The following is a 25,043-nucleotide window of genomic DNA, read 5'->3' as shown; positions in this document are numbered from 1 at the left end:
CCGGCTGTGCACCAATGGACTTTATGTCACATAGCGATTAAACACTCGCTCGTACGGTGAAGGATAACGTGACTCAAAAAAGTCGACGGTCACCTACTTGCCTTAGAAATGATCAGACTCAGACTATATATATTAGCGTAAATATGTTTGAAAATTGTCGGTTTTCTTCGTATAAAGTGTGAAAGTCCGATCCTAGGTTTAAAGCACTCTTATTTACTAAAAGAAAGTGTCTAAATTGACTATGTATCGGTGCTAAAGTCTTTACAAAGCAAACAGATTTTATACAGACTCCATTCATATTTACGTTTAACGTACGTCAGACTATTGAGCCATTGTCATACGCATTGTGAGTACAATATTAATCAGCTGATTCATAATGTATCAGTGAAAACGTATTGGCACAATTCGCAACTGGGAATTGAATAACATTTGTCGTAGAATAGAAAATACAATTTCAGAAGTAAGAACGTACCATACTATCACTCTATATTTTTTAATGTCCTTAGAAGTATAGTACATAATATGGTTTTTTTTTAATTATTTAAATGACCCCTACCTGCCTATCAGGCAGATTTGTGGCCGTGAAAATAGGCAGCAGGGGGGACTGTCAAACTTCCCGCTTTTCCTAAAAAGGGGCTTTATTTGCTTTAAAACTCTCGGGCCCGGGTGTTCTACTCTGGAAATATCCTCGTGATGTTTATAGGCGAGTTGGAGCCCGCTGCGCAAATGTTGGAGATTGGGGCTGCGAGTGCCAAATCCAAAAAAAATTTTAAACACTCGGCGTGGTAAGCGGTCGCAATTGCTAGCAGTGGCGCAAGCACGTACAAATGTATTGCATGTGACACTTATATGTTTAGTTGCTCACTGGCTCAATTCACAAGGATTGCATTATTTATTATAATAATAATAATAGCCTTTTAATTCAGATACTTTTACATTTAAACACGTTTCTATTTCAATTTTCTTTAAAAAAATAATCATTTAATCACATGTGTAACATAATGTACACTTATGACTTATCAGTAAAGAAATACATATTAATACTTCTAATTTTACATTTACTGCCAGTTCTCAAATCAAGGGCGTATCATTTAGGTATTATTTAGGTATCTGTGTGCTCTTTTTGTCAAAGGCCTCCTCCAAATCACGCCATTCCTCTCTGCACTGTGCCACTCTTTGCCATGTACCACCTGCTGTTTCTTTAATTTTATCTATCCACTTTCTAAGTTGTCTTCCTCTTTTCGTTTGGGCACCAGTTTCGTACTTTTTTGCTCAACTTTTCTGCTCCTTTTGACATTCTTTATAATTTGTTATAACTAGGCTTTGGTTTCATGTTTTCTTGTTTATGATAAGTTTTTCATTGTATTAGTATTAAGTTATTGTAAGAATAGAAAATAAGGAAATAAATAAATTTCACACATGTTTCGCTTTCTGAGTAATAGATGGCGCTAGCGAAGTTTGACATCCACATGAGCACGGGTACCTATGAAGGCGATCTCATAGCCTCGTTTGAAGGACAGAGATATTTGAATTTTTTTAAAAAAGTTTATTCTCATTAAAAACATACATGTCACTTACATGAGAATAAATACTGTTAAAAAACATAAAAAGTAAAATATGTAACGCGCGTCGTACGCTGTTATTGCATCAGAGTTAATTTTAATTAATTTACTTGGTAGATTCTCATAATATGGAACGAATACGGTTTACGCGGCGACTAAATGTTAATTTAGAATCAGTTTAAAAAAAATCTGTTGACGTTCATAAGTGTACTTGGTTACCTATATGAATAATGTTATCTTGAGTTTGAGTTAACTGTAACGTCCCAATAATTAAACCCGCAGAAATTAATTTAGTTCGTTGGGAATGCATCGCTATTTATAGTGCAACCCACGTTTCTATGATTTTAATTGTTGGTGTCTTGTGAGCTATTTTTATATTATGACGTAGGTCCTTATCAGATTCATGAATGATGGATGGGAAATTCACACGTTGGTCGTTTCCTTATACGCACATATTGCTTGCAACAATTATTCTGAGCATTTTTGTTACTAGGACTTAATATAAAAAAAGGTATGTGGAACGCAGACAAATTGAGCAGTGTTGGCCTAGTGGCTTCATCGCGCGGCTCTCATCCCTGAAGTCGTAGGTTAGATCCCCGGCTGTGCACCAATGGACTTTCTTTCTATGTAAGCATCTAACATTCGCTCGAACCGTGAAGGAACACAAAGTTGCGACGTGTGTCAAGCACGGGAAGCTTACATATTAGATTGACAAATTATCATGAAACAGATACAAAAATCTGAGGCACAGACCTAAAATGGTTGTAGCGCCACTGATTTATTTATGGAACGCAGACCAACTGAAGAAGAGAAAAAACCTAGCTTTTTGTTAAAAATGATTGGTTTGTTTGTTGTAAAAGGTAAAATTATCGTTTCACAAATAAAAGTGTTATCTACTTAACTTCTAAAGAAGAAAACTTCAAGACAGTTGTTTCACAGCTTTGAGCTATCGAAGATTGGGTGAAGCACAGGTTAGATACGCAGCTAATAAGGTTAAGAGGAAATTTATAAATCCTTATTGTATAAATATTATTGAGACAGGCTCTGATAATATGATTTGAGGCAAGTAGGTGATAAGCCTTCTGGCACATGTTGCCGGCCACACTAACATTCCTTCCACTTAAATTTACCAACACTATGTAGAACTATCTGTACACTGAAGTATTTCCGAACCAATTCGACTTAGGGTCCTTCAAGAAAAGAGCGTTCCGGCATTGTGAGTGTCCATGGGCGGCGGTATCACTTAACATTATATGAGCCTCAAAAAAAAAACAAAAATCACGGGACCCGAATCAGTGACCTCAGGATTAAGCACGCTAGTAGGTACACCAAACGGTTTGCCGTTTAAATAGAAGGTTAATTAATGTTTTCTTTTACCGGGAAATATAGGCATTTTCCTTATATGACTATTATTTCTTTTTCCCTCTAATAACAGTAGCTAAATGTCATGTCACCATGAATGTGATATATTAACTGATTAACTGAAAAATGCTGATAACAATTGTTTATTTGGTATTTCCCTATAAATCTGATATGTCACAATGTTTACGAAGTCAAGGTTGGTGCGTTTAGACGCTTAGATGCTAATCAACGGATATATGTTACAAAATATATATTAGCTAGCTGATAAACTGCGCTACCTAGGCTTACCTCAGCGATATTTATAGCAATTTCAGTATGAGGCTTTCGTTATAACAATTTTACAAAATATTATGTAGAAAAAACTTTTTAACCGGATTAAAGTTTTGTATTATTATAAATTTACAATTATTTAACATAATTTTAAATTTATCCGTCGTTTCGCGAACTTTTTAGTTCATACTTGGAGATCGGTATTATACGTTTCACAGCTTAATACTTTAATAAATTATGGTTATAGTATCTTTATTTCTGTGACAACTTTTATTTTTTTACACAGACACTTTGTGATATCTATAATTAATTTTTGCACTGACTATTAGCAGTCAGGACTCAGGGGCCGTTCAATAATTACGTAAGCACTATAGGGGTGATTTTTGTATTTAGCGATTACGTCAACACTAATTATTTACTTTTTTACACTTATTACCCACATATTGTCTATGATTGAAAACGAAATTCATTTTCGAGGATTCCTACAACAAAATTAATACGTTCATGTTTAAAGGAAACAATTTTTTAACGGATTGAAGTTATGTATTATAAATTTACAATTATTTGACATAATTTTAAATTTAACCGACGTTTCGCGTGCATTACAGCGTGCGTGGTCACGGTGACTGAAGACAAAAGGTGTTGAATGTCAAAAAGTATCACAGCTGTAGAAAAAGTTCCCCGGAGTTGGTATCGACTAAAATATGAAGGGTTTCGGCAGAAATGGCTCACGGTGTCCTCTATCTACAAAAATAATAGTAAAGTTCATGTTACTATTATTTTTGAGAGGTTTGCTTACTTTTGCTGACAAGATGAAGGGGGGGGGGGGGGGATAAATTGCAGTAAATCAGCTTACGTAATTGAACGGTTACACAACACTAACATAAGAATTATAATACAAAAAACAACATAGAAGTAAATACAATAAATAATCGATATTCTTTTAGTAGGCTTTACAATTTAAATTTTTTTTTAATAGGAGGCAAACAACGTGCTCTTCATGGGTGTCCGTAGACACAGAGCACTCATCGCAGCCCATGGACACCCATTTTTAGTGGGTGCATTGCAGGCCTTTGAGGGAGGAGTTACTATAACTTTCTTTACGTTAGTTGGAGGTCATATCTCTCACGAAAGACCCCCATCGGCAGTTAATTACACAGTTCTCTAGTTAAATGAGTTAAAGTAATTGAAACTTATGGACCCAGGTATGCCGATATCCACTACGTTTTTGACATACGGTGATGTACTTCATAAAATTATTACTTGGCAAGGACAGTAATTCGACAGTAGGTACTTCAATACCTTAGCTTCAATGTGCCTGATGGGTTCTTCAGAAGGCGACATCGTCCGCCGTTACTTCATGTGCCCATAGCTAGGAGTAACCTTCTGAAGAGGTCACATATGATTCAGTGTATTTAGTTAACGAATTACATAGGTTAACGGACATTTTTCAGTGTCCGTTGTGTGAACTGGCAAAAGTTCTATTATTTGTTAGTGCCTATAGTAGCTAGTTAATTTCTTGTAATTTTGTTTTTCCAAATTCATTTCGTATGTTTGTGGCAATTTAAGGGTTTTCATGAATAAATACAAATAAATACTTAGCGCTAAGCTTAAAACCTTTTTCACTGCCTATGCGAAAGAGTTGAACCTATCTTTATATACCTTTGCTTTGTCGCGCTATTCATAAGGCGTAGTATATGGAGTAACTAAACGAAACTAGTGGCGCTACAACCCCATCAGAATTGTGTCTATTTTCTTGGCGAGGCGAAGGCATAGGCGAGTTTTTGACCAGTCTTCTGTGCTTGATACACCCTCTATTTTGGGTCTAACACGTGTAGATTATGAGCATGTATTAATCGCGTTAAATTTAAACACATGACCCCTGGGTTGAGTCGCGTTCGTAACCACTGAACAGGTATGAAGGTAAAACTTTTACTTATTTCAACGTGATTTTCAGATGTATGGTCGCTATCAACGCGACCTAAGTGAAGCGGCAAGAGAAGAAGCAAGACGACTGAGGAGATTACGAAAGAAACGAAGAAAAGATGACAAAATGCGACAGAAGGAGTTGGAGGCCACGGGGAAGCTTAGGCCCAGTGGGAAGGTGGTTAATTTTATAAGTGAGTATAGGGCTACAAAGACTCTTTCTTAAAATCTCGTTTCGTGAAATAATTTACCAGTAATATCAAGTGAATAATACAAAGTGATTAAATATCTGGGGGCCTGCCAAGTCGAGCAAGAAGCGGCACGGATCCTGTTCTCGAAGCAGTTCAGGCCATTTTCGACCCCCTAACTTCGTTGTGGATAAAATTAGAAGCCTGAATTTTCAGTTACCAAGTTGATATGGTATATATGTCGCAGCCTAATAATATAAATATAAATAATAATGTGAATTTGACTTAGCAATTTAATTTGAAAAGAAATATTTTTTATGTCATATGTATATCATTTTTATTTCTTCCCAATAATGACTCTATCGTACGACTGGCCTAGCATTAGGCAGCCAGTTTATTAAATATTGTAATAAACGCTACGGCTGAATATCTTTAAGGCCGCTTGTTAACGGGCGCCGTTTAGTTAAACGGCTAGGCTGTTTATTAAATGGCTAATTAAGCTAGCTGGCTGCGACATATAAACGAAATATACTAAGCTGAAAACATGAGTCAAGTACATTAATAGATTTAAAAAAAATGAAATTAAACATTAAATGAACAACTTAATATATTAAAGAAAAAACTAGATTGTTACTACCGCTTTAAATATTTCCTCACATGTTGTGAAGTATAGTATCGAACAAAATCTCAAAAAAAATGCGAATTACGTACGGGGCACATGGAACAATTGTGAATATTCAGGAGGGATTCTTAGACAAATTAACGACACAAATTCAAAATCATTTATTCATATAGGTATCAAAATTTACACTTATTAACGTCAAAAAATAAATATAATGAAATGCTTCTAATTTTACATTTACTGCCAGTTCTCAAATCAAGCTGACTTTAGCTGAATGTCTATCTGACCTTGAGACTTTGAAGATGGTCGAGGCATGTTTGTCATTATATTGAATGATGTAAAGGTTGTTGGCAGGTTATTTATGGAGGCATTCGTTCGCTAAGCTGGGAGAGGACTGGTTCTTTTTAGCGGCCTTGGGTATCATCATGGGTTGTTTGAACTTCGCAATTGACCAGGGCATTGCCGTGTGTAATAATGGTATGTATGACTTGCATACATTGTTGTGTATAAGACTCAATATAACATTTTTGCTAATAAGAGATGTCTAGTAGGTTAACAGCTTAAGAATAATGAATTAAAAAAAAATTAAAAAATCGTTGGTGGTACGACATTTTTAGATCTGGGCCTCAGATTTCTGTTTCATGATCATGTCATTGACAAATGTCAAACAAATGGGTGATCAACCTCCAGTGCCTGACGCCGTCGACTTTTTGGGTCTAAAGGTGATATCAGACGGTTCATTTTTTGTTCATTTTCACCTTTCATTCGGTACATTCTATCGAAATGAATGTCTGAACAAAAAATAAAACACGAGTGCCGAATGAAATCATTAGTGAACCGATCCAACAGTGTTGGATATTGGCATCCGGTATCTTTCATTCCCACTCCGAATGAACGAGAAATGAACGGTCTGAACTCTGAGAGAACGTTCATTCGGATTCGGCCATTTTGTTTCGAGTCCTGTAGCCGACGGACATCACGTTGTCGACTAAGTTATAACTTTTTTTCTTTTACTTTCATCTCCAATACATTCCATCATTTCCAATACATTGTTGAGAGAACTAGCCGTTGAAGATCCTGATTCATATTGTAATCATCTTCGAATGGATGAAAGTAAAAAAAAAAAAGTTATAACTTCGTCGACAACGTGATGTCCGTCGGCTACAGGACTCGAAACAAAATGGCCGAATCCGAATGAACGATCTCTCACTCTCAGTGTTCAGACCGTTCATTTCTCGTTCATTCGGAGTGGGAATGAAAGATACCGGATGCCAATACAACAGATTCGGCACTCGTGTTTCATTTTTTGTTCAGACATTTCATTTCGAGTGAAATGTACCAAATGAAAGGTGAAAATGAACAAAAAATGAACCGTCTGATATCACCTTTAGGCAAGCCGGTTTCCTTCACCGTTCGAGCGAATGTTAAATGCGCACATAGAAAGAAAGTCCATTGGTGCACAGCCAGGGATTGTGATTGGGATGAAAGTCGCACGCTCAAGTCGCTAGGCCAACACGGCTGTGCCTTTTAATGGCATATAGAATTACATTTTCAAAGGCCGGCAACGTTCCCACTAAAATGGGCTGCGATGACTGCCCTTTTTTGGGCGTCCCGTAGGCTGGTTTGCCCTCCTATCCTATAAAAAACTGGGTATAAGAGAGTTTACTAGACAAATAATTTGAGATAGTCAATAGGTGTTTAGAACTCATGTTTCACGCCTTAATCCGTATATAGATATATAATAACATATACATATCTTGAATAAGAGTGTCGTGATGATGGCATATATTTGTTAGTAACAAATAGAACTGGTCTCAGTAATAATCCATGTTGTGGAAATAAAGTGTATATTATGTATTTTTGAGTTTGTCCGATGGTGGAGTAAGAATATATAATAAAACTATATATATTTATTGATTTAGCTTACCTAAAGGCTTAAGGTAAGAAGACTTGCAGTATTTACAGAAAAGTATGAATGTTGTGAAGTTAAGTAGTTGGGTCCTGAGCACATCTCTCTCTCTCCAATCGGCAGCTCATTTCTGAGCGTCGTGGTCAGCAAGGAAGCGTCTAGAGCGGACTATCTGTTTCCACCAATTACTGTCCAGCGACTCTCTTATGATAGTGTACAGTTTTGAGGACGGCGAGTCTTTCACTTGGTCCATCTGGTTGGTGAACGGCCACGTGATCTTTTGCCTTCTGTGTTACCAACCACGATCAGTTTCTCCAAGTTCTCATCGCCTCTGCGCATTGTATGGCCGAAATAATATACAATTCGCTGTCGGCATATAGTAAACATTATAGAAATAGTGAATTTGTTTATTTGGACATTAATAACAATTAATTAAAGCTATAAACATACAAAATACAAATGAGCCTACATAGACTTTTAGTTGCTGTTACACTTCTCAAGCTGCTTAGTAATTTTGAATAGCTTTCTATAGAATAGCAATTTTATATAATTTTTTGGTAACTTTTACTTTTAAGTTTATTGCATGTACGGCTATCTTTTTATTGTGATTAAGAACGACTACAATGTTATGTTAATCGAAAGTATTATTCTCATGTAATTTTTTTTTTTTTGAGAAATATAATTTTAAACCTAAATTTATATGAAAATTATTAAACAATATGTAATATTACAGCTCGTACATGGATGTACAACGATGTAGCAACCTCAATAGCGGGAAAATACTTCGCCTGGGTCTCGCTTCCGGTCTGTTTGATACTCTTTGCAGCTGGTTTCGTGCATATAGTTGCAGCCCAGAGTATAGGTAATATATTTTTAAATTTTGTTGCATTTTTGTCGTATATTAACGATTTTAATGTATATTAAAAAGAACGAACGTCATTTGGAATTGTTTATTCATTAATTTATTAAAGTTTACCACATTAGGGAGCGTTCAAGTATTACGTAACGTATTTTGGGGGGGCTTTTGTAAAACGTTACGAGGCGGGGCGGGGATTAAATTACGCGTTATTGTTAATCTTTTTTTCGACTCACACCACATAATAGTAACCAAAGAGTCACTAAGTGGTCACGAAACGTTTTACTATACTTAGGTACAGCCCTGCGATTCTGTAACTCACTTTTCGAACTCACACAGCGGTTTTCGCATCGGCGGTCGCTTTCAAATCAGTCGTGAAGCAGCCTTTTTGTGATTTGGCATTCTGAAAATGTAGGAACTTGTAGTTTATTTTTTATCAGAGTGCCAGATCACAAAATGACTGCTTCACGACTGATTTGAGAGCGACCGCCGATGCGAAAACCGCTGTGTGAGTTCGAAAAGTGAGTTACAGAATCGCAGGGCTGTACTGTGCTTGGGTACTGAAAAACGTTACGACGAGTTACATGGGGGGGGGGGAAGTCAATAATCTCCAAAAATTGCGTTACGTAATACTTGAACGCTCCCTTATATATAATGCTATGTCTACTGTATATGTTACAAGCTATCTTTTCTAAATATTACAAATATAAAAAGTAAAAAATCCAATTTTAGATTTTACTACTAAAAATTACTAAAAAAATAGCGGATTTGGTATCAGATAGGCACTTAACAATGCTTTTTTTATAATTGATCAGCCCATTGTTTACGTATAGAGCGCATTCGACTCGGCTGGTATCAATTACGACTCGTACTTTGCATATAGACACGGGACCTTAGAGTTATTTATTTAACACTTTGTTGTTAAAAATTTAATAACTCTTATCCGTTTTATGTTAGTAAAGGTTTGAAGTTCATTTGAATTAAATGAAATATTGAGGTAGAACAGAAGAGTAGACTGGGAATTACTTCTTCATCATTCTTTTAAATCGTTAAGTTTTTTGTTTTACAAACTCTTTGTAAGGAGCTGCAACCATCCGCGCTCCTTATCACTTGAAGCAACGAATTATACAACAACCAATAACTTAAAGAACGGGAACTAATTTTGAACGGTTTTTAAATATCCGTGAAGTTATTATGATCAGTTAAAAAATATAATGGGCAGTTATTTTTTTTATTGCTGGTTGGTAAATTTTTGCGACCGTAAAACATAGACAGTTATGAAAAAACAATTGGCCAATTATTTCTTCTTAAAATGTCGGTACTAAAAATACGTAAGCAGACTAGTATAGCAAGCCGGCGTAAGCAGGCCGGTAAAAATTATGGGCAGTTCAATAAATAAATCGGCAGTTATGTTTAGGATGGCCCACTCGTAACTGCTTTCCTATAATAGGCAATGTAATCTAAGAATAATGGCACACGTATTGTTGATGTCTAAATATGAAAATCTTTCTGCGTAATAGAGAAGGGCTGTTACGTTATAAAGAGTGAAGTAATGTAAAACTAAATTTTATCTTTTTACGTTATTAGAGAGTTTTTCGTTATTATGACGGTATAAAGCGTTTACACTGTATATACAACTGCCGCGTTAAATCAGTGCCTTAAACATCGAGTTTAATAAGACGAAGTAAGCTCACGAGGTTTTCTAATATTATTACCTTATAATACCTATCTTCAGGATCTGGTATTCCTGAAATGAAGACAATACTCCGAGGAGTGCATTTGAAGGAGTATCTCACATTCAGAGCACTGATCTCCAAGTGTGTCGGTCTGACTGCTACTCTGGGAAGTGGATTGCCGTTGGGAAAAGAGGTAACGAAAGTTTTTTTTTTTTAATATATATAGAATACAAATTAGAAAATATATTTTGATTTAAAAAAATCTGAGTAACTCCCTAGTCGCGCCTAAAGAAGTTTTACTTCAAAAAATATTTTTTATTAAAAACTCGTTGAAACTAAGCTAATAAATTATCAGAAATATCTAATAAAGTTTTGCAATTTATTTAATTATTGAATAAATAATATTATTAATAATGAAATATTAACATTTCCTTACCTTATGGTACTGCGCGAACTTTACGCATTCATACTTGAATTCGTAAAGATAAATATATATTATCCAATCAGTGATGCAGATAATGATATAATCTTGGGGTCATTCACCTCTCAGATGTCATAACCTGCACAGCTGATTATTAGCGATATTATTTTCGTATGATGTATTTCATATATTAAATAAAGATGTATCATTTATCTTATTTAATATGTATTGTATATTTTCTAGTTATCTATTGAAAAACCATTACAGAACCTCACTTTGAAAATGTATTTTTACTGAATCTATAAATTTACTATATAAAGATATATTACATTTGTATAGATTCCGTCATAAATTTATTCTATAGACATTAATAGGTATTTTAATGAAAAATTCTTATATAAAGTGTTAATACTTAATAATATATTACTAAGAGTCTGTATGCGAACGATAATTCTTAACTCACAAGAAATATATACAGTCAAAACCGGTTATAACGACATTGAAGGGACCGTATAGTTGCCGACGTTATATCCGATAGTTGTTATAAGCAATGTCATATACACAAGTACAATACATATGTATGAACATAGTTATCGATCTATAATAGGTAGGTATGGGTTATAATATGGTATGTTAATATTATAATATGTAGACGAGTCAAAAAAGAAACAAAAATATTTATTACGAAATAATTAGGTAAAATATAATCAGTCATTTTGGTCTGTTTTTTTAACCTTTAACTTTAGTCTCAAATATTTTTTGCATTTTACGTTTCATACTCCTCAAGGTATGAGTATCACCAGTATCAAACTGTTGGTTAAAGGCAACAAATTATAGCAAAATCGTTAGAGCGTTAAGAGCCTCGGAAATCGTTGTTGGCTGAAACTGTTCGTTGGGAGAACGTGCGTAGGTAATAATATGCCTAAATATTCATTCAATGTTTAATGATTAATATCGATAATCTTTCGTCGTTGTAAGCGATATGTCGCTGTATCCGATGTTGTTATAAGCGGTTTCTTTACTGAATAGTTTACTAGGGATTCGGACGGGACCATACAATCTGGTTGTAATAACCGATAGGTCGTTGTAAACGATGTCGTTATAACCGGTTTTGACTGTACTTTTATTTTATTAATATTATTCAAGACGATTATTGCAGCTATAATGACGTCACAGTGTAGTATAAAAAAGTGAATTTACCACTGCTGCGACCTTACGACGCTTCTCTTAGCTCAAGTTATTTCTTTTATTCTTTTTATTATTCTCTTTCTATCTTTGTTTTGTAATTATTTTTTTTTAATTCCAGGGTCCCTCCGTCCACATAGCTTCAATGGTCGCATCCCTTCTATCTAAAATGGTGACAAAAATCCAGGGAGTTTATGAGAACGAATCTCGTACAACTGATATGCTAGCCGCCGCCTGCGCAGTTGGTGTAGCTTCATGCTTCGCTGCTCCCGTTGGAGGTAATTACGAAAGAACGTAATACACTTTATGTATTATCAGGAAATAGACACAACGACCAGTCACTTTCCGTGCGGCTTGATCTCTTGGCGTTGCGTAGAGATGTGGGGTCTCTGCATCTTCTACCGCATTTACCATGGAGAGTGTTCAGAGGAGTTGTACCACAGTACAAACGGGCAGGAAATTCACCTGATGTTAAGTGATACCGCCCCGCCCATGGACATTCACATTGTCATAAGGCTCGCAAGTGCATTGCCGTTCTATTCAAAATTGGTACTCTTTTCTTGAATGACCCTATGTCAAATTGGTGCGGAAAAAATTCAGTGGATTATCCAAAATCTGCCTTTAAAACGCTCATTTTTCGATCGACAGACGTAGAGGTGATACGGATGGTATTTTTTATTCCAAACTTAAGAAGCAAGCAAACCAGAACGTTCAACTATGATATATAAATAGCTGTAATTAGTGAAGCCGGCCTTGTTACAAGGAATGGTCAGAGCCAGTTATCTCTAGATAAATCTGTGCAGAACCGCACATCCTTGCTAATTAATTGCGTGTAATCACTCGAATTCATTAACATTCATATTGTTAATTTTTAATATAAATTTATGTAATCCATTTTGTAATTATTTTAATTGAATACGAATAAATTTTATAGTTTTGCTTTGAATTGTGAAAGTGCATACACTATTTTGCTTGCTTTTAGACTGTATGATTAGCCTCATTTGAGCTACCGTTATTCTTGAGATCGAGGGCTCCCCGGCTATACTCCAAACTTTCTTTCTATGTGCGCATTTAAGTTTCGTCGAACGGTGAAGGAAAACATCAAACAACATCGACCCACAAAGTCGACGGCTTGTGTCAGGCATAGGTGGCTGATCACATACTTGCCTATTAGATTGACAAATGATCATGAAATAGATACAGAAATCTTAGTCCCAGACCTAAAAAAGTTGTAGAGCCACTGATTTATAACGAAAATTCAATACTAATATGAAAAAAGAGAAATGCACGTATGAGCTTTTAAACATTGCGTATTCCCAAATAGAGCTACTGAAATAGATAGATTTGCTGGAAAATAGTCTATCTGAGGAAATACTTATATCTCCCTAGATTTCATAACGGATCTACGAACGATCAACGTTATTTTCACCAATTTATTCTTATACAAAAATATCTACACTATCCTTACAGTACTAAGCCAATACGATACGAAAAAAAGTGAAATATAATAAAATATATAATATACACAATATCGCTACTGTGAACATATAAAGATGTCGATAGTGACGGAGATAGCATTCAGTAGGCAACATCTTTGGCGGGGATCTGTGCAATAGACAGGTTCTCTGGCCCTTGGTATCTAAAACAACCTTAATTTGAGGGTACTAGTAACAATCGATAGGATATTAACTCCATATTTCATGATCCGCATCACCTTAATGGCTGGAATGCTTCCGAAAACTACCGGTGGAGGCTTACGAGATACGACCTTCAATTGTCTAATAAAGTATATTCCTGCCTCAAAGGCCGGCAACACATCCACTACAATGGTTGTCCATGCATCAATGAGAAATGTTACAAGAACGGGAAAACTTTCTATAAGACTTGTAGAAGAGGATTGTAGTTTATTTAAGCTAAACACGCTCTCTCAAGATAAGTAATCTTACTTAGGGACATTCAAGAATTACGTCACGCCATTTTTGGAGATTATTGACCCCCCCCCCCCCCCCCTTTAACGCGCCGTAACGTTTTTCTGTACCCAAGTTGAGTACTGTAACCAAATATAGTAAAACGTTTCGTGACCCCCTAGTGACTCTTTATACCTAAAAGTTACCATTATGTGGTGTAAAGTACTGGAAAGTCGAATATAATATTAACAATAACGCGTAATTCAATCCCTGCCCCGCATTGTAACATTTTGCACGCGTTACTTGAGTAACCCTTACTATTAGTTACTAGGGATTCGTATTGAAAAATATTTTTTTGCCCCAGATCCATTTATCGGGAAGACTTAGTACGACCGAAACGGGTTAGTTTGAAACTTGTATTAAATAAGTTTTTATTCTTGTTTACAGGTGTGCTCTTCTCAATTGAAGTAACAACGACATATTTCGCGGTACGAAATTATTGGCGAGGTTTTTTTGCCGCTTGCTGTAGTGCTATTGTAAGTATTCATTAAAAACTTGCTGTGAACTTGACTGTATGACAAGTATAAAATTGAAATACGCGGTAAATTATCATAATTTTATAACTATTTTAAATTATTAGATAACCTGATGACAAAAGATAGAGCACATGAAATGTCGGCATGATTTTATAATTTCAAATTCATTATTATTGTAAAATTTTAATTAAACATGATGATATTTTATTTTATTATCTGTTACAAAACCATTAGTTTCATTCCAGTTTGATATATTGTAATAGTATTAAACTACAATAAATAGATATATAATGAATGAAACTCAACTTTTTTAACAAAATTCTAACATAAAAATATTCAAATTTAAATTTAAACGACAGGCCAAAACTACCGTCTTTTCCACAGACTAACAAATTAAATGAAACGTCAGTGAACATATAATAGATAATCAATAATCTAAAGAATCTAATATTTTAAGAAAAATAATTATTTCTGTACATATATAGCTCTCGTGTCTCTCTGCATACATAATAATAATATAATATGCCAGTTTAATTTCCAGTCATTACTAGTTGAATATACAGCTCAAATTTGTTTTAAATTTTTTTTCTTATCCTAATATCCTAGCTTGCTTCAGTATCGTTGATCGGAACCCTTTCACGGGTAAAGGCCTCCTCCAGCTTTTTCCAATTATCTTTCTCCATTCTCTTCCTGCTAACGCTTCTATCCACCTTTTTTGGGGCACCCTCTTATCCTTCTTCTCCTTGGTCCTTTCCATATAGTTGTCTTTAAAGTCCACTTTGCATACATAAATATGGCTTATAAACAATAATTTTTTTCAGATGTTCCGTCTGCTATCCGTATGGTCAGGCGCAACTGCCACAGTGAAGCCTCTGTTTCCAACAAGCCTGCCTCAAGACTTCCCCTTTGACCCTCAAGAATTTGCCGTATTCGTTCTTTTGGGGTAATTCAGTTCTATATCAATAGCTTTCATAATAACCCTTTAGAGCAAGCGTTAATTGGAATAAGGAATTTTTCATTAGTGCAGTCAGGTTTCGAATGCAGGACCTCAAGTTTAAAATATGATTCTTCATTCATTGTTTAACACACAATCACTATTATTATTAATTTTATACAGAAACTTGGTAGGTAGTGTTTGTACAGGTTGAAAAGTAGTAAAATGTGCCTAATTTTCTTTTTTCTTTTTCTAAAACGTTTTTTATTTTATTCTGCTATTGAAATGAATATAAAAATAACGCAAGACATTAGTCATATTTCTGTAAAAGGCGCTATCTTTTATATTAAAGGTATATTAAAAAAAGTCTAATAAATATTTTTTTTTTTGCAGGATTGTCTGTGGCCTTATGTCGGCATTGTGGGTGTGGCTGCATAGACAATATGTACTCTTTATACGTAACACAAAATATCTGAGTTCCTTCTTACAGAAAAAGTAAGTAAATAATAGAAGTAAAAAAAAGTCTATTAATAATCAAAGTTTTGAGTATTTACTGCTAGAAAAAGGCTTCGATGGTAGAAAAATATTCTGGTGCGTTAGGGTATATAGTTGACGTATGGAAATAAATTTTATACAAGACTGACATAACGATTTTTTCCCCCTTTTTCATAAAAAAAATCAATTATAAATATAACATTGTTTTATCTAAAGTAAGGAAGTCTTCCTTCTTTGGTTATATCTTTAGTATATGTATTTGCTATAAATAATTTAAGTTAGCTGTACGAGTACGAAATAAGTAACTAACCATAGAGTCAATATTTCTAAATTAATCTAATGCCCTTATGTGCCCTTTAAATATTCTACCAACTTCGCCCCTTTGATTTTCATCATTCACACATCTGTCATACGTTTATTATACGTCGAAATTTAAGGAATTTGCGAAGCTTGGCTTCAAAATGTGTATCATTTTATTGGATTTAGTATTGATGTATTTTTACAGCCGTTTCATCTACCCTGGCTTCATGACATTAGCAGTAATGTCCATACTGTTCCCGCCGGGGATAGGAAAATATATGGCCGGGGGACTTGGGACTCCACCACAGGTAAGATAAATAACTAAGGAACTAAGCTATGTGTTGGGATAGTGGAAATCACGGAAGAAAAACATTTAAAAAAATCAAAATACGTTTATACAGTTAAGATGCGTCTTATGGCATGCTTATGATTGTCAAAAACGTTTACAAAATTCGCAAAAGAGCCAAACTACCAGGAGGCCTTATTCTGACAAGAACGGGCAAGAAACCCAGCAAGTTTTACCCTCCCTCTACATTACAATTCTTCAAAGGAAGATGTCATAAACCACAACGTCATTAAAATTACATAAGTAACAAAAATCTCTTTTTTGATTTACCACATTCACCATTACACATCGTGAGGAAACTTTTCATGCCTTAGATCTAAAAATAAATGATCACGAAATAGAAAAATTTATGAGGCCATGAGCTCCTCGCCGTTGTGTGCAAATCATCATGGGGAACTGATTGTACTTAGTTCTAACTTACCCATCGGCTTCATTGCCCCGTGTTATAAAAAATTGTGCCTGTTAACCCGGTAAAGAGGGTTTTTTTTTGTTTTTTTAGGTGTCAGCACTATTTGCTAACTTCACGTGGTCTGACGAGCTGACAGCAGAACAGGCGGCGATCGTCTCCAACTGGCAAACACCTGAAGTAGACCACTTCGGCTGTCTCATCATTTATTTCTTTTCTATTGTAAGTATATATTTAGTAAATCATTTAAATGTAGCGGACATAAAATGTGCCTGAAAGTAGGTTTGTATCTCGTTAAGAGAATCTAATTCTGATGAATCAAATCAATATTGAAATGCGAGGTTCGCTTTAATTGAAGCAAAATTTTAAAAAACAAAAAGTTCGACGAGGATGGGATTCGAACCCACGCGTGCAGAGCACATTGGATTAGCAGTCCAACGCCTTAACCACTCGGCCACCTCGTCACGTCTGGGTTTCATGAATATATTAATACGATTACCTTTGACGAGATACCGTCAGAATTATGTAAATATTTTCAGCCTTAAAAAACGTGGTTAGTAAAGTTGTTTCTAGGTTTTCAATTTGGCAAAGGTCGTGAGTTAAAAAGTATTGTTAACATTAATAAAAAAAAGTTAATTCAGTATAAGTAACTTTTTTTAATTTGATTTGTAACTTTAAAAAAGTTACGTTGCCACAGAAAATTTAACTACAACGTCTTAGGTTTCTAAAATGCAATTATGACTAGATCAGGACCCATGGCATATTATATTATGGAAATAAATTACGATTTTAATGTCACATCCCATACGGTCATTAAAAATATGAAAAGCGTCACAATACCTCCCTAATATTAAACAAATACACACACACTTAGGTCCCAAAGACAACGAGAATCCTAAATATATTAATGACACAAAAAACGACGAGGATGGGATTCGAACCCACGCGTGCAGAGCACATTGGATTAGCAGTCCAACGCCTTAACCTCTCGGCCACCTCGTCTTATTCAGTATACCTCATTTACAAAGCCACGCTTAATTCACACCTAATTTACACAAGTGTTTACCGTCACCAATGATTTATAGGCATGTGTTGTATATCAATAGATAACGATTTCACGTCACCTTATATGAAGTCTTGTGACCCAAATGTGTCTGTAATTTTTTGGGTTGTGACTGACTCATGACGGTCATTGGTCGAAATCGTGCTGGCTCTCTTGTTTTCCTTCACCGTGCGGTTAAAAAAAATATTCAATTTAAATATCAATCATGAGGAAAAAACGTAAATTCTTATTTACTGCCAGTTCCCAAATTAAGGGTGTAGAACGGACGAGAAGGCCTGGTACTCTCTCTTTCTCTTCTCTTAACTCTCTCTGTATGGCTGAGCATGATTGGTTTTATAAGATAATGGGCTCCAATTACAGCTCCACTCAACATGGATTTATTTTTTTCAAACGTAGTTCCGGTATAAGGCATGGTGAGCATGGCGATATATGACCACAAACATCGTGAGGAACTCGGCATTTGTCTTATAATAAAAAGATGCAGAGATCGGAATAGAATAGCGTAGCGTCTAGATAGTTGTTTATTCTCGAAGGATCTAATTTTACAGAGTTTGACCTAGTGTTTTGTATATCTATTTAGGCTTTCTAGTACGTGCCTTATATCACAATATCGTCTGTCCACAAATTTCTTGGAAACTAAAAGTAATTTTATAATAATACTAGCTAACGTTGTTTTGCCATGTATATTATTTCTAAGAAACATTGTTTTAGTTCAATAAAAATAATCTTCTATAATAAAAAATAGGGGTTGATCGTAGAGGGGTGAAAATTAAGGGTTGTAAGTATTTTTGTATGTTGTGTCATAAAAAAAACAAAAACATTTTTTTTGGGGTGGTGGTGAACCCTTAAGTGATAAGGACACCCCTTATCACTTAAGGGTTTGAAAGATAGATAGTAGCTGATTCTCAGACTTACTGAATATGCTTAAAAAAATTCATAAGAATCGGTCTAGCCGGAGGAGTATGAGAATAAACATTGTGACACGAGAATTTTATATAGATATTGATTTGAATGAAGAATAGTCCAACTGATTCAGTACTTGAGATATCCACGTATTTCTGGAGGGGAATTGTATATTAATTATCTGGACAATTAATATTGACAAGTTTAATTCTTCTAAATTACTTTTATTTCAGTATTTCCTGAGTATGGTGTCATGTACCTTACCAGTGCCGGCAGGTATTTTCGTACCAGCATTCAAAATGGGGGCGTCTCTTGGTCGCTTTACGGGGGAGGTGATGCACTACTTCTGTCCTCTGGGTGTCGCTTATGGTGGTAGAATACAGAAGATATTGCCTGGTAAGTTCATCATCAGTATATATTCGAAAAACAATATTCCTTACTACAAGTAATATAGTTTTTCATTTACTCATGGTGTATTGAATGTTTTTTGGGATTTTTCAAATGAAACATCATCACATGCTTCGTTCAAGGATCCAAAAGGTCTCTGACAAGAAAGTTCTTAATCGAGATGGAATGTCGAAAAAAATGCAGAATATTAAACAACGGAAAGTTGTGCGTTGTACCAAGACCACGTGTTGCGCCATAACTGCTACCAACTCCTTCAATTAATTATAATATAATGAGTAAAATCCTGGGTAAATGGCATGTTGGTAGAAGGAAAAAATCATGGCTTCTTCTTCATGTTAGGGAGTGCATGGGTATTGCGGAAGAGTTGCTGCATCTGGCACATGACAAGACACTCTTCACGAGACTGACGGCTGACCTCCAGTAATGTGTTTTAGCTTTTAGTAGAGTGAGAAAACACACTTTATCTTTGCAGAAACCTGCGGTGACTCGCTGGCTTCTTGTTCATTTTACGTGAAACAATATATAAGAAAATGGTTTTCAGGTGGTTACGCGACGGTCGGCGCTGCGGCTTTTACAGGTGCAGTTACACATACTGTATCCACAATCGTGATTATTATTGAGATGACCGGACAGGTTGGATTTCTATTATTATATTGTTTCGTATTTCTAAAATCTTCTCATGTGAGCAGCGTTGTCCTAGTCCCTGAGGTCCTAGGATGGATCCCCGGCTGTGCACCAATGGACTTTATTTCTATGTGTGCATGTAACATTCGCTCGAACGGTGAATGAAAACATCGTGAGGAAACCGGCTTGCCTTAGACCCTAAAAGTCGACGCCGTGTGTCAGGCACAAAAGCTGATCACCTTCTTGCCTATAGATTGATTATGAAACAGATTCAGAAATCACAGACCCAGCCCTAAACATTATGAATTGAATCAAATATGTGTATAAGAAAGGCATAGAACAAAGTCTTTAAAAATCAAAGAATATAAAATCTAAACAGGTTCCTATTCGGTCAAAGTCAACTCCTACTGACTCTTCCACAGATAACGCATCTCCTACCAATAATGGCGGCAGTCTTATCAGCTAATGCGGTGGCTGCGATGTTACAGCCATCTTGCTTCGACAGTATTATATTGATCAAGAAATTGCCCTACTTGCCCGATCTGCTCTCATCTGCCAGCCGTAAGTTTAGCCTTTATACAACTTGGACTAGAGACCATGCTTGTTCTTTGTAAATGTTTCTTCATATAAAAATATAAGGGACTAACGATACATATGCTGTACGGAAATAAAAAAACATGAAGTGTATTTAGCAATTAGTTGAATCTGTAAATGAAACAATCGATTAAAAAACGACGAGGATGGGATTCGAACCCACGCGTGCAGAGCACATTGGATTAGCAGTCCAACGCCTTAACCACTCGGCCACCTCGTCTTATGAAATTATCAATTAATTACCTAATATTTTTTATACCTATTTTTCACATTGGAACACAATGAATTTCTAATAATCATATTTATATAATGATTCGTTATAAACTGCTAGCTAATGATATCGTAAAGGTTCTTGAACTTAGTTTCTCCTCAATGTGATTTTACTTCGCCTACCTTTTTAGTACATACCAACATGGAACATTTTGCTATGCTACCCCAGAGACTGTTCGGTTTTCCGGAATAAAAACTTTTTACTATTTTCTGTGATTGTTCTCTATATAAGCCTCAGAGTTCAAGTTATAAGTTCTTAACTAACAAATAAAAATAGGGGTTGATCGTAGAGGGTAGATGAAAATTAAGAGTTGTATGTATTTTTGTATCCTGTATCATAAAAAAATAAAAATAAAAAATGTTATCTAAAAAATAGAAATAAAATTTAGGGGTGGACCCACCTTTAACATATAGGGAAACATAGATAGTAGCCGATTCTTAGACTTACTGAATATGCATAAGAATCGGTCCAGCCGTTTCGGAAGGGTATGGGAACGATATCAATGAAAGAATAACTGTTTCTGATAAAAAGGATTTATTAAAGTCTAAATTAATATAAATATATATTTTTCTTAATGTTTTTTTATCTAGGTTAATTGGTGTGGGTGTAAATATTGTGTCGTTCTATCGAATTAGTAATAACTGTAAAGATAGAATAAGGATATGGAATAAATAAATAAAATAAATAAATTAAGAATGTCCCCCATGTTATTTAAAGGATTACGGGACATAAATGCTCTATTATTTATGGATATCAAACTACATCATGTTCAGTTAAAGCGACATTAATTACGAATTCATAGTAAAATTTGCGAACCTAAACATCTCTTAAAATTTATCAAACTTCAGTATTAAACTAATAGTATAATTAGTCGACGTAGCGTTCATTGTTAAAATACAAGGTTGTGTGACGTACGTATGAACTTTTATATTGAGAGAGACATATATGGTGCAATTGACGTACGCAATAAGGTTTTATTAGAGCCAATATGATAATGTCTTGTGTTTATGGAATGCGTTTGTAATTTATGACTGTTATCTAGATTCTAACTAGATCGCCTCGACGAAAACTTGTTTTTATATTGCACAAGTTTAAATTGTTGTCAAATGTCATAATTTTTTTTAATTGTCTATAGATAAAATTTAACATTACGATCTTGCCTAACTTAAGACTAATAAGTAATTGAAATCTAGCTATATTTACTAACAAGTATATTTAACATAAGAAAGTGTCCAGCACTTTCAGGAGAAGACAGTCTGTTCTTGTGTACTATTTTTTCCACTTACCACTATTTAGTACGTAACACTAACGTGCACACTAATTCACTAATTCGAATGGTTCCAAATAGCTATGTAAAGCAAAATCAATTGCTTTAATAAGACTAAGAATTTATCCAGAAAAGATGCTCGCCAATGCTCGGCACACTTATTCATTGGTACAATAACAATACAATACAATTTTTAATGTGATAAACAGTTATAGGTATGTTAACTAAAGCTGGCGGCTTCAACACATTTACACTTTGTGCTTGTGTAGTGTCTGTGAATAAGCGCGTGACGTGATGTCAAACTGAAATACAATCACAAATACATCATGAATAGACTGTCCGTCTCTGTCGCGCTCGGTCAAGCTCATGAGTATAAAAGAGACAGTTATTGTTTTTCTTTTGCTACTGTATATGTTGATCTTTACTGTACATGTTGATCTTTTTTCAAACATTACCAGGGCAATCTCGTGAAATGGTGCACAATGTTTTTAATTATTTTAAGCATCTTAATAAAAACAGTTTAATGAAAAAATGTTATATTTAATTTGACATCAGATGCGACTGGGGTTTCTAAGAGGAGTATTGAAAGAATAGTTAGTGAAGTAAAAGTGGAGTGTGTTGAGCTAGATGGAGCTTATGTCGAAAAATAAAAATTTTTTTACTTTACTACTTTAACTTTTGGAACCACCCTCGTATGCATATAATATTTATATGTATTTGACACATTTTTATTTATTTACAACCCACCCAACCTTACTAAAACCAGAGTGGACTAAAATGTATAGCATGGCAAAAAAAACATATTTTGAAACATACTGTATGTGAAATTGCATTAGTGTGAGTACTGTGAACCCGCCAGCTTTCGATAACCGACCTATATAGTCAAACATTAACATACCCAAAGATATAATAAAAAAATAAACAAAACAATTAAATTATAAGCAACTAAGGATATCCAGACCTAGCTCGTTTATCAGAATTCTCAATCTGGACATATTCTGTAAATTCTCTAGAAAAGTAAATACGAGTTTATTTTGCTGTAAGGTTTTGTAATGCAATAAAATGAGTCCAAGTCGTTAGTAGAAGTACCAGAGTTATGTAATCATTATTGCAGGTATGTACGACATTTGTGTAGAGGACTTCATGGTTCGTGACGTGGTTTACATCTGGAATAGGATGACATTCCAGCAACTGAAGGATGTTCTTAAGAGTAATAAGGTGAGTTTAATACTAGGAACTAGTCTCAGTGCTTTGAATTTTGTTTAGATCAATTGGGCAGTGTTGGCTTCAGCGGGAGACTCTCATCCCTGAGGTCGTAGGTTCAATCCCCGGCTGTCCACCATTGGACTTTCTTTCTATGTGCGCATTTAACATTCGCTCGAACGGTGAAGGAAAACACGACGGCTTGCCTTAGACCCAAAAATTCAACGGCGTGCGTCAGGCACAGAAGGCTGATAACCTACAGGCTACATTAGATTACCAAATGATCCTTAACCAATTCTTAAAAGGCCGGCAACGCACTAAGTGCATTAAGTGTCCGTGAGTGGCGGTACCGCTTAACATCAGATGAACCTTCTGTTCTATAAAAAAAAGTTAGAAAGACAAGATCTTTCTTAAAAACTTTTTTTTTAAATAACATGAGATGAATGTTATACGTAACATATTTTATATATCATATATATTATACTATAAGATACGAAAAATAATGATGTAGAGTCTAAAATTCAAGAAACATAAAATTTGTATATTTTTCCAGACAATTAAGAGTTTCCCTCTGGTAGACAGTCCATCATCGATGGTACTCCTCGGCTCCATACATCGTTGGGAGTTGGTAAAAGTGATTGAGCAGCAAGTGGGCAGGTCCAGGAGACTGCAGATAGCCGCCCAATGGCTAAAAGAAGCTGAAAGGAGAAGGGAAGAGGAGAAGAAAAAAGTTAGACGACCTTCACGATTTGAGGTGAGATAATCAAATTAGATTGTTCTACGTTTAAGATGAGAGTGAAGTTATATAGGTGTCCCATAAATCAACATTAAGCCAAAAATCTGGTAATAATATTTTTTTGCTATTTATTACAAAAAAATAAGTAAAGTTACACCACTGAGGCTTTGGGTATAAATGCGCCATAATTTAAGGGACAACCCGTATAATTTAAATATTATACAGGGTGTCCACTGTCCATGTTATATTTGATTATTGCTAAATGTTATGTGATAAAATCTCATTATGTTGTAAAAAATTATACACTAAGAAAATATTGAACATTTAGAAATTTTGTTAATCATACAAAACAAAATAATGTTTTAGAAAAATCGAGCTATTGAACCAAATTTGTTGAACTTTGTACCGTTCTGATATGACTTTTTAATGTTTAAAGAAATTTGTCCACAAAAATCCATGCACTCACAAACATACACTATAATTCTAAATATCTTAAAAATATTCCATTCCAAACCAGCTCGTGACTTATTGGAGTTGATTAATTTTTTTTTAAAGATAAACTTTAATTTTGTAAATCCTCAGGTTACACCAGCGCCTGATATGCTCCAAGTTCCTGGCTCTGGAATGACCAGAGGAACCTCCCTTACATCGCAAGACCAGAGCGGTCTTATACCAGGTTAGTACTGTATCTACTTTTGTTTTTGAGAAAACATAATTCATGAATCAATCATAAAATGTTTTATGTTTTTTATAATTGTTGCATCAAATAATTGTTTATTATGTTTTAGTTAAATTACATATATAGGTGCGCGTACGACGCTCAAATCGTCCTTTCATGGCGATAATATATTCTATGTGCGCATTTAACTCTCGCTCGTGATGGAAAATATCATGAGGAAATTCTCTGACACCTAAAAACCGATGGAGTGTCCGGTAGCGTGGACAGTGCCTTCTGCAGAGGCTGTTTCAGTGCAGAGGAATCACTCACCTAGGTAGTCCTAGAATGCGTGGTCGCTCCGTAAAGCCTGCGAAGTGCCCAGCAAACTTCTGAGCTTCTGGAAGGAGCTTAGTTA

General features: G+C 35.1%; 1 protein-coding gene and 3 non-coding genes across 5 annotated transcripts in view; 1 reads left to right on the top strand and 3 right to left on the bottom strand.

Annotated features, from left to right (window-relative positions):
• The window catches only part of LOC125059150 (chloride channel protein 2), a 73,482-nt gene that overhangs the window by 37,575 nt on the left and 10,864 nt on the right, over positions 1 to 25,043 (top strand). For both annotated transcript variants that reach the window (XM_047663422.1, XM_047663421.1), the window contains exons 2-17: positions 5,152 to 5,314; positions 6,285 to 6,407; positions 8,573 to 8,701; positions 10,431 to 10,564; positions 12,099 to 12,255; positions 14,332 to 14,420; positions 15,242 to 15,363; positions 15,748 to 15,849; positions 16,355 to 16,457; positions 16,995 to 17,123; positions 19,101 to 19,263; positions 19,817 to 19,908; positions 20,322 to 20,460; positions 23,146 to 23,249; positions 23,788 to 23,988; positions 24,553 to 24,646. In XM_047663422.1, coding sequence (XP_047519378.1) covers positions 5,152 to 5,314; positions 6,285 to 6,407; positions 8,573 to 8,701; positions 10,431 to 10,564; positions 12,099 to 12,255; positions 14,332 to 14,420; positions 15,242 to 15,363; positions 15,748 to 15,849; positions 16,355 to 16,457; positions 16,995 to 17,123; positions 19,101 to 19,263; positions 19,817 to 19,908; positions 20,322 to 20,460; positions 23,146 to 23,249; positions 23,788 to 23,988; positions 24,553 to 24,646 — 2,044 coding nt within the window. The remainder of the gene's footprint in view (positions 1 to 5,151; positions 5,315 to 6,284; positions 6,408 to 8,572; positions 8,702 to 10,430; positions 10,565 to 12,098; positions 12,256 to 14,331; positions 14,421 to 15,241; positions 15,364 to 15,747; positions 15,850 to 16,354; positions 16,458 to 16,994; positions 17,124 to 19,100; positions 19,264 to 19,816; positions 19,909 to 20,321; positions 20,461 to 23,145; positions 23,250 to 23,787; positions 23,989 to 24,552; positions 24,647 to 25,043) is intronic.
• Positions 17,284 to 17,365, bottom strand: Trnas-gcu. The gene has a single exon. It is a non-coding gene; the product is annotated as a tRNA-Ser (tRNA).
• On the bottom strand, positions 17,822 to 17,903 carry Trnas-gcu. Its single transcript has one exon. It is a non-coding gene; the product is annotated as a tRNA-Ser (tRNA).
• Positions 20,632 to 20,713, bottom strand: Trnas-gcu. Its single transcript has one exon. It is a non-coding gene; the product is annotated as a tRNA-Ser (tRNA).

Source organism: Pieris napi, chromosome 19 (genome assembly GCF_905475465.1).
Source record: "Pieris napi chromosome 19, ilPieNapi1.2, whole genome shotgun sequence".
Taxonomy (NCBI): Eukaryota; Metazoa; Arthropoda; class Insecta; order Lepidoptera; family Pieridae; genus Pieris; species Pieris napi.
This window is presented reverse-complemented; position numbering and strand designations above follow the sequence as displayed.